This window comes from Elaeis guineensis, chromosome 14 (genome assembly GCF_000442705.2).
Source record: "Elaeis guineensis isolate ETL-2024a chromosome 14, EG11, whole genome shotgun sequence".
NCBI classification, from domain to species: domain Eukaryota; kingdom Viridiplantae; phylum Streptophyta; class Magnoliopsida; order Arecales; family Arecaceae; genus Elaeis; species Elaeis guineensis.
Window position 1 is genome coordinate 41,902,123 of NC_026006.2, and position 14,758 is coordinate 41,916,880.

Below are 14,758 nucleotides of genomic sequence, written 5' to 3' on the forward strand. Positions count from 1 at the left end.
GTGGCAGTATCAACCTTCCTTGGCTGTAGGTTGGGGGAGAGGTCATGAAGGAGATCGGGTCCCCTGTTTTGGACGAGGAGAAGAGAAAAAGAGGCTTCTTCTTTCTCTTCTCAAATAATTAATAAATTAAATAATAACTTAATTAATTTATTTTTAGATGGTTTAGAAAAATTTGGGAAGGAAAAAAAATATTGGGGATAAAGATGAGAATTTTGATAAACCCCAATAAAAGATTTAAAAAATTAATTTGATTTATTTTATAATATTGATTTAATATATATAGGAGAATAGTCCATCAGACAAAAGGATATCAAGAAAGATTCGATCCAGATTATAAACCTAGATAGTTTCTCTATCTATTTTCTCCCTCTACCAGCTTCTCTCTCTATTAGTTTCTCTCTCTAAAATTTTCTCTTTCTAAATTATTTCTCTCTCTTTATGAATTTTCTCTCTAGATGTCTTATGGATCAGTGGAGGGTCCAGATACCTACGTAATCAAGATCGATTGGTTGATCCTAGGAGAGTCCTGGACTTATAATATTTAAGAGTTTTTTCATAATTTTTCTGTCCTTAATCGCATATAATTTTTATGTTTAATTCTGATCATGTAAGGATGCAATTATTGTACAAAAAGATATCAATCAAAATATCTTGATTTTAGATTCATTGATTGAGGAGCTCATCGATTTCTATATTTAGATCGATCACTGATAAAGGTAAGAATCCCTATATATGATCACCATTATATATACTACTTTTATTGTTAGATTTGTATCTTTGGTTTTATATCATTGGATTCGTACTGATGGATTATCATGTTCAGATACTATTGTTTCTCGTTTGATTTTTCAATGTACATATATTATGTATTAATATGTATGTATGCCAGGGATTGATGATATGATTATATGGATATGACATATCTAATTTGATCACACTATAAATCGAAATTGATTTGATAAAATTAATATTTAATAATTAAATAAAAAAGATATGATTTGGATTAGACTCATTATATGAAATAGTTCACCAAGAGCTTATGCTTGGACAGCCTGTCAGGAGCTTATGCTTGGGACAGCCTCCATTGGCTTATACGTGGATCAGTCGGCCAGAAATTCATGCTTGAAATAGTCCGTCAGGAGTTTATGCCTGAGACAGCCCCCACGAGTTTTCATATGTGGAATAGCCAGTCAGGAGCTCATGTCTAGGACAGTCTTGATGGGCTTATGAGTGAAAAATTTGATCAGATAGAGAATTGAGGTATGATCTTGATTAGTCCAAAGTTGGAAAGAAAGGATTAAAAAAATTAGATATGTGATAAGAGAAATAGATAATAAAACACAAAATTCATGTTGAATAAAAAGCTTTCACTAGTGATATGTGATAACATTTCTCTTTTAACAAGATAGATAATTGATATATATTTATACGGATGTTTGTATTATTCTGGATATTTGATATGAGATTTTATGTTTATTGTTATTTTTAAATTATAATATAATGGTGTGATATGTGAAATTTTTACTCGGCTGTAAAGCTCACACTCCTTCATTTTTCTTTTTCTTCTCAGAGTTATAGGATGCTCATAATTAGCTATAGTTTGGATTTTCAGATGAGTGGATGAATAGATAAGAGCATTATTGATATCCAGCCGAGGGATAGAAGGAGCTGAATTTGTAATTGTATAAATTTTGCTCATTGTTATGAAAATAAACCACTATTATTTATAGATATTGAGATATTATAAGAAATTTATGGGCCTTGTATATTCTTTAGGACTTGCTCTAGGGAGTATGCGGCCATCACGTATCCAATCCGAATGCTGGGTTTGGAGCGTAACAGAATGGTATCAGAGCTATAAGATTATGATTATTAAGGATTGTGATTGAGGTGATTCATGGGATTTAGATTTCAATGGATAATTGGTATCTTGGGATATAAATTGAGAGATTGACAAATGTACGATCTTATTGTTTTGGAAGTTATATAGCAAACTCTAGAAATTTGATGGATTTAGATTAGAGTGCATAGTAGAAGCATGGTAGTTTCAATCATTTAAATTTGATCGAAAGATTGGTTTTAACTCGATGGGTGTTAAGATAGAGAATTGAAATTCTAAGTGAAGAGGGCTATTTAAGAGCTTGAGGATAAGATAAGAGTTTGTGCCCTTAAGGTTTTGAGTTTACAACATACTAATTTCGAGGATGAAGTTATTTAGGGGGGAGAGTGTAATAACATAGCCCATTTGGGCTCTGGACCAAGCCCAAACTTTAAAAGCCCAAAAGAAAAAGAAAAAAAAAACCCGTGTGCAGTGTGTGGCAGAGAGGAGGAAGAAGACTCTTAACCGGAGTCTTCTTCGCTTCCGATTTCATGGAAATCGAGTAGAGGAGAGTCCAATTAGGTCTAAGAAAGCCCTCTAAAAAATCTCCTTCCCCTCCTTTTAGGTCTTTATCATGAGATTTTGAGAGATTATTAAGAGTTTAGATGGATTTCTCAAGAGTTCTCCATGAGTTCTTGGATGGAAAGAAAGGATCGTCGGAGTTTTTCTCGACTGTTGGAGCAAGGTAATCTCTTTCCCTCCCCTTCCTTCTTTTTCTGGGTGTCCTTTCTTCACCGGAGATTGACTGCAAGTCATCGGATTTGAGAAGAACAGGATTGTCCCTATTCTGTTTTCTTTTTTCCGCATGCCATTGGCAACAGCTGCCATTGGGACTGTCGCTAGGGCTGTGGGTTGGTTGCTGCCAGGAATCGCCAAGGGTGGCCGGTATCGGCCTTCCTTAACTGCAGGTTGGGGGAGAGGTGATCAAGGAGATCGAGTCCCTTGTTTTGAACGAGGAGAAAAGATAAAGAGGCTTCTTCTCTCTCTTCTCAAATAATTAATAGATTAAATAATTAATAAATTAAATAATTAATTAAGTAATTTATTTTTAGATGGTTTAGAAAAATTTGGGAAGGAAAAAAAATATTGGGGACAAGGGTGAGAATTTCGATAAACCCCAATAGAAGATTTTAGAAAATTAATTTGATTAATTTGATTTATTTTATCATATTGATTTAATATATATAGGAGAACAGTCCATCGGACAAGAGGACATCGAGAAAGATTCTATCTAGATTATAAACCCAGTGAGTTTCTCTATCTATTTTCTCCCTCTACCAGCTTCTCTTTCTACTAATTTCTCTCTCTAAAATTTTTTCTTTCTAAATTATTTCTCTCTCTAGATGTCTTATGGATCAGTGGAGGGTCCAGATACCTACGTAATCAAGATTGATTGGTTGATCCTAGGAGAGTCGTGGACTTACAATATATTGAAATTTTTTCATAATTTTTCTATCCTTAATCACATATGATTTTTATGTTTAATCCTGATCACATAGAGATACAATTATTGTATAAAAAGATATCAAGCAAAATATCTTGATTTCGGATTCATTGATTGAGGAGCTCATCGATTTTGTTATTTAGATCGATCACTGATAAAGATAGGAATATGTACCATCACCATTATATATACTATTTTTATTGTTGGATTTGTATCTTTGGTTTTATTTCGTTGGTTTCGTATTGATGGAATATCATGTTGAGATACTATTGTTTCTCATATGATTTTTCAATGTATATATATTATGTATTAATATGTATGTATGCCAGTGATTGATGATATGATTATATGGATATGATATATCTAATTTGATCACACTATAAATCGAAATTGATTTAGTGAAATCAATATCTAATAATTAAATAAAAAAATATGATTTGGACTAGTTTCGTCATATGGAACAGTCCGCGAGGAGCTTAAGCCTGAGACAGCCTACCAGGAGCTTATGTCTGGGACAGCCTCTATGGACTTATACGTAGATCAGCCAGTCAGGAGCTCATGCCTGGGATAGCCCGTCAGGAGTTTATACCTGGAACAGTCCCCACAGGCTTTCATACATGGGACACCCAGTCAGGAGCTCATGTCTGGGACAGTCTTGATGGACTTATGAATGAAAAATTTGATCAGATAGAGAATTTAGGCATGATCTTGATCCGTCCAAAGTCGGAAAGAACGGATTAAGAAAACTGGATATGTGATAAAAGAAACAGATGATAGAATACAAAATTCATGCTGAATAAAAGACTTTCACCAATGATATGTGATAACATTTCTCTTTTGACAAGATAGATAATTAACATATATTTATACAGATATTTGTATTATTCTAGATATTTGATATAAGATTTTATGTTTATTATTATTTTTAAATTATATTATTATAATGTGTGATATATGAAATTTTTACTGGACTGTAAAGTTCATACCCTTCCATTTCTCTTTTTCTTCTCAGAGTTATAGGATTCTCATGATTGGCTATGGTTTGGATTTACAGATGAGCGGATGAATAGACAAGAGCATTATTGATATCCAACCGAGGGATGGAAAGAGCTGAATTTGTAATTGTATAAATTTTGCTCATTATTATAAAAATAGATCACTATTATTTATAGATATTGAGATATTATAAGAAATTTGTGAGCTTTGTATATTCTTTAGGGCTTGTTCTAGGGAGTATGCGGCCATGACGTATCCAATCCGGATGTTGGGTTCGGGGCGTGACACAAAAAAGAATCCAAAACTTGATAAATAATCATCTTTTCCAACCATCAAAGGAAAAAAAATAAAATAAAGAAAAGACAAAAAATATCCCTTTTCTATAATAAACAACCTTGATTTATATTGGCTTGGCAGTGTCAAAATATTTGTCTCCTTACGCACACTAATAAACCTACCTTCCTAGGTTCCAAAATATGCATGTGTTCCAATATATTACTTAACAACATAAACAACCTACCTTCCTAGGTTCCAAAATATGCATGTGTTCCAATATATTACTTAACAACATAAACAAGTGCAAGTACTTTGTCAGTACGGTGACCATGATCATCGATCTTAAGACGTAATAATATTTTTTTACCCTATAATTGGTCACCATACCAATGGCTTCTCCATCCGTTATCCGTCTGCTAGTTACCAGTCAAAGGTTTGCTTTAGACCTTGGCTTACGCGGTATTTGGTGGCTTTGAGCTCTCTCCCTCCTCACCATGGAATCCCAACTTTGGAGCAAGAGATACTGATTCTTCTCTAAATTCTTCTATGATTAGCTTACCATAAACTTTCACCTACCAAGAGGTGGCTTGAATTGACTTCTATCATACGATTTTCGTATCAAATTAGTTGAGGTAGCTCAAAACCAAGAAGGTGCAATGGCGCTTAGTCTGGTGGATATCATGCAGTCATTAGCATTAGTCAGTACATCATCTACATCTTGCATTGACAAAATATTAACAAATTAAGGACAATGATTAACGGATCGCCCTGTCCCTAATCCACGCATATGTACAGATTCTAAACCTATGGTCTTTAGCACAGGCTCGTCAAAGGCATTTACAAACAACTTGTTTTAAAAAGATCTAACAAGATTTGGAGATTTTTTTTTTTTTTTTGGTAGAAATCTGGAGATCTTTAGGGGCTTTCATTTTCGTTATTTCAACTAATTTTGTATGTTTTAAAATTAGAGGTGAAATATATTTTACTTTTCATAAATTATATTAATTATATAATTTATATTGATAAAAATAATTATAATGATATACAATATATTTAAATTATTTTGATAACAATATTTTTTGAGCTAAATTAAGTTGAGCTTGAGCGAGCTTAGTCTAATTCTAGCTTGGCTTGCTTGCTAATCAAGCGAGCCGAGGTTGAGTCAAATTTCAAGCCAAGCTGGTTGGTGGTGACATGTCACAGTCGGGTACTAATCAAATTAGAGAAGATCACATTATTGAGGGGGACCGGTTCTGTGTGCCAAATCACGCGTGCCCTAATAAAGAAAGACCATTTGTGGAGGCTTTTTCTGCGGTCAACTAAGGCAGTTCACAATCTGGGTCCCACCTCCCAAGGGAAAAGAATATTTGAATTGTGGTGGTGTAAACGCGCGTGGGACCGCGCAAGTTTTTGATTTGGGGAACGCTGAAAATAACGCCACCCAGGCTTGCTTCCCAGAAATACCAAAGTTGGAACAGTCCACCGTATAATTTGGAATGAGTTTGATCGTATCTTTCGCACAAAAGAATATTTCATCTTCTTTGGTGACATTAATCGTTGAACCGGTCCGCTCCAAAATCTGTGCAAACATACAGAAGAAACATAGTAAAGTGCTTTCAAGGTCGAATTGGACGGCCATCCCAGATCTTGCATCGATGTTCCAATAAGATATAGAAATAATTTTTTATAATATTTAATAAAAAAATAATTAAATAAATTAATAATAAATTTTATATATTATTTAATAAATATATTTATAAAAAATTATTATATATAGATTAATTTTTTAATAATAATTAATATTTAAAATATATTAATTTTTAATAAAAAAAATTATTTTTTTATTTGATCCTAGATCTGAAAAAAAAGTCCGGATCGATCCTGCTTTGAAATCTATGCAAGACAGATATGGTCAAGCGAAAGACACAATAAACCCATCTCAAATAGCCACGTGCCAATTAGTACATTTTCCCTGCCGACTAACGTATCTTAAGCGTCACCTACCACTGAAAGTTATAAATATCTCAAAAGCTCAAGATTGAGAGAAGTTTCATTGCCTCCATCCATATATAGACCTGAAAGTCTTGCATTCTCTCATACAGTTTCTTGCTTAAGAGGCTTTGGAGTCATAAACCACATTGCGTGCTCTCCTAAAGATCTTGCAACCATGAGCTTCTCTGTGATAAGAACTGGCCAGTCCCTCGTCGGTCCGAGCAAGCCAACACCATCTGAGATGCTTTACCTCTCCATCATCGACCGTGTTCCTGGGCTGAGGCACATGGTGCGGTCGCTGCACGTGTTCAAGCATGGGCAGGAGCCAGCGAAGGTCATTAGGGAAGCTCTGTCCATGGCACTAGTGAAGTACTACCCTTTCGCCGGACGGTTCATCGACTCGGTGCACGGCGATGTTCGCATGGCTTGCACCGGGGAGGGTGTTTGGTTTGTCGAGGCTACGGCAAATTGTAGCCTCGAAGATGTTAAGTTCCTCGACCACCCACTAATGATCTCTCAAGATGAGCTCCTCCCTAACCCCAGCCCGGAGATAAACCCCCTTGATCTGCCCATGATGATGCAGGTACAGCATCTTAATCCTCACAATATTTTATGCTACGTTGATATATCGTATCTCAAATGCATGCAAAAGTTGGGTACGTATATATACATAACGTACGAGATGCTAACTTACGTGAACCTTTTCTTGGCTAAGGGTAGACCAGGGGGTTGTCACGCGTATTATCTTAGTTGCATGACATCACAATGATCCATAATTAGCCAACTTAATAATATTTAGCTAAACAGGTTTCTCTTGCGGGAACTTAAATGGTTAATGTAGCTTCTCATCGTTCCCTTCACCATGTCGACTGGAACAATAATGGAGGCAACTTTATTTATATAACTTTTGGTTCTATGCTGGTTTATCTGTACAAGATTTTGGTTTTATGTTAGCATTCTTCCACTTGGACCTTTATTATTGTATACTATTGATAGGAAAAATTCTACCACATATGCTTTCACAGTGTTTTTCTTTTGAAAAATACATTACTAGCAAGTCCATGCAATGTAACATTGTCCTTCGGAGCATGCATGGCTAGGTTGGCGCACTTCTTGGCCTATTGTTTTGAGAGTTTGGGTCAGCTCTCCAATTTCCCATAATTCATTGGATTTTAAGAAGTTAAGCACAAGGTTGCACATCTACGGTTTACTGCATAGATCTGGTGCTTGCCTTTGGCCACCCTGGTGGTGAGACATAGTATTCAATTTTTTGACAGTTTTATTTTTTTTTTGAGCAAAAGAATGGTAGGCCATGTGGATTACTAATAATTCTTTCACAGAATGACACACCATACAGTGGCTTCAGCCAAAAAATACACAAGTTGCTAGGAAGGAAAGCAATCTTTTATTATGGCAACTTACAATTGACTGCTAGCAACAATCATTAATATAGATATAAACCATCCCATGTGTCACAGACCCACATTAGCTAATAAAAATGGTGCCATATGAATTTATTAGCCGGAGTCATTTCTCCATTCAACATCTTAAGTTTTTGGGTTACAAATAGTATCAGAAAAAGTCTCCTGTGTGTCACAAACTTTATTAGTCATGTGGACCATTTGTTGGGGGATATCAAGGTCGAGCGCGCCCCACACTCCCTCACCACACGCCACACCCCCCCCCACCACCAAAATTCTCTATTAAGCAGAAGTGGGTTAGGTAGGAGAGATTGTCATAATTACACATTGATTAATAAAAAGGGCTGCACATGAGTTTATTAGCCTAGGACGATCCTTCTCTCAATAGCTCAAGCTTTTGGACTGCAAGCTTTTGAACTAACCTACATAGATGCAAAATCTGTTAATCTTGGTTTTTTGGATCCTAAACCTGGACCAAAAACTCCAGCATAACTAGACGCAAAAGATCAACATAATCTCACTTCATCAATAGATTAAGTCTTGATCTAAATCTTAGAGGCTTGTACATATCCTAAGCCAACAGACAGTAGACAAATATTTGCACCTTCCACCCTGTATTTTTTCTATGGAGTTATTCATACAACCTGATTCCTACAAAGCTTTAACTCCAGCTTCCAATATCAGGTAACAGAATTCACCTGCGGCGGATTCGTGGTGGGCCTTATCTCCGTCCATACCATCGCCGATGGCCTCGGTGCAGCTCAGTTCATCAATGCCATTGGAGAGATCTCTCGCCGCCTAGCCAAGCCCACCGTCGACCCAGTCTGGTCCCGGGAACTCATCCCCAACCCACCCAAGCTCCCTCCTGGACCCCCACCAGTCTTCCCCTCCTTCAAGCTCCAGTACTCCACCATGGACATCTCTCAGGACAGCATCAACCAGGTCAAAGCCCAGTTCTTCGAGCAGACCGGCCACCGATGCTCCACCTTCGACGTCGCCATTGCCAAGACCTGGCAGGCTCGCACCCGGGCGATCAAACTGGACCCCGACGTCGACGTGCATGTCTGCTTCTTCGCCAACACTCGCCACTTGTTGCACCAGGTATTGCCTGCAGAAGGTGGCTACTATGGCAACTGCTTCTATCCGGTGACCGTCACCGCCGCTAGCGGTGAAGTGGTGTCGGCGGAGCTCGTCGACGTTGTGAAGATAATAAGGGATGCGAAGGCTAGGCTGCCCGCCGACTTCGCCAAGTGGGCGGCGGGAGACTTCAAGGAGGATCCTTATGAGCTTTCATTCACATACAACTCGTTGTTTGTCTCAGACTGGACTCGGCTGGGCTTCCTTGAGGTCGACTACGGCTGGGGGATGCCAATCCATGTCATTCCTTTTGCTTACTATGAGTTCATGGCGGTGGCCATCATTGGAGCACCACCAAAGCCCAAGAAGGGTGCTAGGTTGATGACGCAGTGCGTCGAGAAAGAGCACCTGGAAGCCTTCCAGGATGACATGACCTTCTAAACTTGTAGGAAGAGGTGCAGTCCATCAGGAAAGATTCAAGTGCCATGTATGATAGGAGCATTCAACAACAATTTGTAGTTACAATATGCTTCTTTATTATTTACTAAGAGTGTGATTTGGTTTGAGTCTTGGTGCTAGAAGAGTGTTGTGAATTGAGCGATGTTGTTTAAATAAAGGTTGGTGATCAAGTTGTACGTAGGGGTCATGCCTTTATGTAACGTGTCTTTTTTTTCTTTTTTCCTTTCTTTTTATCTTTGTTAGAAGTGGAGGATTAAAGCCCATTCAATTTATTAAAAAAAATATTGGCAGGACTAGAAAGAAGAAAGAAAGGGGAAAAAAAGGAAGAAAGATGAAAAAACCAAGGAAGAAAAGAAGCACGGTGATCCATAACAGCAAACAGAACCAGTCTTTGAAGAGTAGCCACGACTACAGCATTTGCAGTTATCCGTTTGGGTGGGAAAAAAATTTATTGTCTTTTGCCTTCCAAAACGTCCAGAAGCTTTGCAAGAACTTGCTTTTCCCAAGCTACTCCGAAGGCTTTATTAATTCAGTTTCTTCTCAAAATAACCCATTGGGATAAGAAAGTGGGATATCCTGTGAAGTTGATCTTAACTATCCTCCAAATGTTCTTGATGTATGTAACATGTCTGTTTGTTGAACATTTAAAAAAAAAAAAAATTCTTTTAACCAGAGAAGCTGCTTTTCAATTTGGCTAAAACTTTAAACGTGATAACCTTGGGACATAGGCACCGGATCTGTATTTTGTTGTACGCATCCTATTCGCCTATTTGTAATGTCTTCTATTCCACTGATATATTATATCCCATTCTTCTCACTTCAGGGAAGCTTAAAAGCGGGTACACAACATGACAAACAGTACTAAATGGGAACAATAGGATGATGGATGAGTCTAGCTGCCCAAGGCTTTTGATACCGTGTCACAGCGGAGTCCGGCAAAGAAAGCTGAGGCTGTGGTCAGATCATGACTTCACGTAACAAAACAAAATTATATTGCAACTATATCATTCTTATCTGAGTACTGACCAAAACTTAGGACATGCATGGTTGGGAAAGTTGAGCTCTCGAATGAGGTTAGGAGTGAGTGGCTCTATTCTAGCTATTTGATTGGACGAAGTCCCACTATTCTAATTCCAGAGTGAAAAAAAAAATGACCTAATCTCTTAAAATCTAATCTCGACCCTCTCCTGGTATTCAAATCCCATTCTAATTTTGATTCTGATAAGAGTCAAGCACCAAATATATCAAGAAATATGATGATCCCGGGCTCCAATCCGATCCATTCTAATTTATTTTGGTCATGAACCAAATGCACCCTTAATGCTTCATGTTCGCTGATAACAAGAGCCATTACAAACTGTAGGCAAATGGAAATGTATGCATTCCCAATGGCAGCATCCAGCAATTCTCCAATTCTTGGAATGGTATCGCGTAGCGTCTACATGAGCTTTCAAATGCACTCACAATTAACACTATTTTTGAATGCAGTTGGACGCAGGTGGTACGGATGGCTTATTTGGGGTAATATAGCTTGTTCATGTAACATATACTGGCTCACATAATTTTGGAATTGATCCACTACGCCTAGAACATGTAGATATCGTCTATAACCTGTTTCATGTAATTAGCTTGATTGGCAAATGGCAACCATATATGTGCTATGATCCAACACATTGATAGTTTAAGTGTAGGTATTAGTTTTAGGTCGCTTTGATTAATTTTAAATCAAAGTACTCAGTGATCCATATCCCAATCCCAATTCAGAATGGTTTATACATTTCGGCCCAAGCTCGGTCCAAGTCACTGGACAATGTAGAAAGCTTTTCTTGTGATTTCAACTTCATTCTATGCAATGATGAATAATCCAGCTTTTAATTTGGAAGACAGGTGGGCAGGTAAACTATCACCATACCATCCAATCTTGTGATGTCAACTTCAGTCGGCGATCCATATCCAATCTGTACTCAAAATGGCTTGCGCTTTTTGATGGACAGGTGAAATATCATTATCCTATCTTGTGATTCCAATCCGCAGTACTCAAAATGGCTTATATTTTTCATTGGACAGGTGAACTCTCATTATCCTATCTCGTGATTTCAATTCCACTCTGTGGTCCATAACCAACATGTATTTAAACAGGTTTATACCTTTCTATTCATGCTTTAATCCAAGGGACTTCAGTTCTGAATGGACTTAGAACGCTTGTCTTGTGGTTTCAATTAACTTAACCATAGGCAATGTAACAATAATCTGGGTCTGAAGGATAGGGTGGATAGGTGAACTTTCACTATCCTCTGATTCTCCAAATCTCTGTCGGACATGAGATGATGGAGATTTATTAGTTAACAATGATCTAAGTTTGAAGGATAGGTGGATAGATGAACTCTTACTATCCTCTGATTCTCCAAATCTCTGTTGGACATGAGATGATGGAGATTTATTAGTTAACAATAATCCAAGTTTAGAGGATAGGTCGATAGGTGAACTCTCACAATCGTCTGATTCTCCAAATCTCTATTGGACATGAGATGATGATGGAGATTTATTAGTTGCAAATGCTTACACTGTGCTGAACAAACTCTCACTATTATCTGATTTTTCAAATCTCTATCGGACATGAGATGATGGAGATTTATTAGTTAACAATAATCCAGATTTGGAGAATAGATGGATAGGTGAACTCTTACTATTCTCTGATTCTCCAAATCTCTGTCGGACATGAGATAATGGAGATTTATTAGTTTGCAGATGCTTACATTTTGCTAAACAAACTCTCACTATTCTTTGATTCCCCAAATTCTTATTGAACATGAGATGATGGAGATTTATTAGTCAACAATAATCTAGGTTTGAAAGATAGGTGGATAGGTGAACTCTCACTATCCTCTGATTCTCCAAATCTCTGTCGCACATGAGATGATGGAGATTTATTAGTTGCAAATGCTTACATTATGTTCAACAAACTCTCACTATCCTCTGATTCTCCAAATCTCTGTCAGATATGAGATGATGGAGATTTATTAGTGAACAATAATCCAGATTTGGAGGATAGGTGGACAGATGAACTCTTACTATCCTTTGATTCTCCAAATCTCTGTCGGACATGAGATGATGATGGAGATTTATTAGTTGCAAATGCTTATATTGTGCTGAACAAACTCTCACTATCCTCTGATTCTCCAAATCTCTATCGGACATGAGATGATAGAGATTTATTAGTTAACAATAATTCAGGTTTGGAGGATAGGTGGATAGGTGAACTTTTACTATCCTTTGATCTCCAAATTTCTGTCGGATATGAGATGATGAAGATTTATTAATTGCAAATGCTTACATTATGCTGAACAAACTCTCACTATCCTCTAATTCTCCAAATCTCTGATGAACATGAGATAATGGAGATTTATTAGTTAACAATAATCTAGATTTGAAGGATAGGTGGATAGGTGAACTCTTACTATCCTCTGATTCTCTAAATCTTTATCAGATATGAGATGATGGAGATTTAGTAGTTGCAAATGCTTACATTGTGCTAAACAAACTCTCACTATCCTCTAATTCTCTAAATCTCTGTCGAATATGAGATGATGGAGATTTATTAGTTGCAAATGCTTACATTGTGCTGAACAAACTTTCACTATCCTCTGATTCTTTAAATCTCTATCGGACATGAGATGATGGTGATTTATTAGTTGTAAATGCTTATATTGTGCTGAATAATTGGACCACCTGGGATTTCTCTAAATAGAGCATGAGTTTGGATCCTCTGTGGTGCATCTTTTGCATCAAAAAAGCTGTATCGCAACACGTTGTCCCATCAAAAATATGGATGGCTGTCAAACATGGCACATCCTGTTGCGTGTCAAAGATGGTACATCATAAGAAATATTGACAGTTGTCCAATAGCCATCATAGTTTTGATGATGAGATGACATGGTGAAGATTGAGGCCATTAATTAGGATTTTCTCATGCATTAATATTCTATTCTCCATCTTCTGACCAACTTCTCCCTTCAATACTCACACATCGAGACAAGAAAAGATCGAGCACACATGCTATAAAATCTCTATTCTCAATACATCTGCTATCAAGGTTGTATTGGATACAAAGTTGTAGAGAGCCTTCCATTAGAAAGCTATTTAGTCCCCCACTTTTGGAATTCCAATTGCGGGAAGATAGATGCAAGTGTTTGATTGTCTACCATTGGACCTGATGTAAGCAATTGAGTTGCACCTAAGATCTTTTTGTTGCATCAGAAGATGCAACTAAAAATGGCCGCATCCTAAGATGATGTCTCTAGTTGCACCCCTAACCCTATGTTTGGTTGGGATTATGAGAGGGTGGATGGATAGGATTGGAAGGATGGATCTATCGTTTGATTCAAAAAGTTATAGGGAGGATGGATGAAAAAAGAGAAATTGCCCATCTAATCTGGCCCACCAATTTGTATTATTCCAAATTGGAAGGATGAAGGATGGAGCGTTGAAGGATAGATTTTTGCATTAACAAAATTATCTCTCATTAATTTTTTTTTGATGAAACTATAAACTTCTTCACTTTTTCATTCATATTATTTATATATATTTTTATATATACAATCACTCATATACTATTAAATTTTATTAGTTATTATTTTAATTTTAGTATATAATTTTTATAAATATATTAGATTATCTTTTATTTTTCTATTTATATTTACTATTTTTTAATTAATGATATTAGTTAACTATTCAAACTAAAGTATAAATTAATTATTTATTTTTATAATTAATTAATTAATAGTTAATTTATAAAATCATGTATTAAATTAAATATTTATATAATTTTTTATATAATTATAGATTATAAAGATTATAAGTTTATACATTATTTACTTCTTTAGTATAAATAAGTATTATAAATTAAAAATAATAATATTTTTATCAAAGAATAGTTTAGTAAAAATATTATACAAATATTATCCATTCATTCTCTTATTCCTCCTATACCAAATAGAGGATGGAATCACTTTCATCCATCTTTTCATGTTTCATCAAACATATGAGAAGATGGATAGAAAATCCATCTATCATTTTCTCCATCTATTCTTCTTTCGATCCATCCTTCATACCAATAGGGGGTAAAAATTTACCATGACCTCCCCTATCTCTAAGAATCATATTATTATGGAAGTAACCCACCGAGCAGACCAATCTTTCCTCATGGAGAGCACT

General features: G+C 36.3%; 1 protein-coding gene across 1 annotated transcript; it reads left to right on the forward strand.

The window, feature by feature from the left end:
* The first annotated feature begins 6,657 nt into the window (after nt 1-6,657).
* Nucleotides 6,658-10,164, forward strand: LOC105036159 (acyl transferase 4). Its single transcript, XM_010911910.3, has 2 exons — nt 6,658-7,170; nt 8,693-10,164. The coding sequence occupies exons 1-2, from the start codon at nt 6,763-6,765 to the stop codon at nt 9,524-9,526; spliced, it is 1,242 nt and encodes a 413-aa protein (XP_010910212.1). The 5' UTR covers nt 6,658-6,762; the 3' UTR covers nt 9,527-10,164.
* Nucleotides 10,165-14,758: the final 4,594 nt, after the last annotated feature.

Excerpts from the sequence above, each read along its gene's own strand:
- LOC105036159 (XM_010911910.3), top strand. The coding sequence starts at position 6,763 with ATGAGCTTCTCTGTGATAAGAACTGGCCAGTCCCTCGTCGGTCCGAGC. Across the intron at positions 7,171-8,692 it reads ATCTGCCCATGATGATGCAG|GTAACAGAATTCACCTGCGG; the intron begins GTACAGCATCTT and ends TTCCAATATCAG.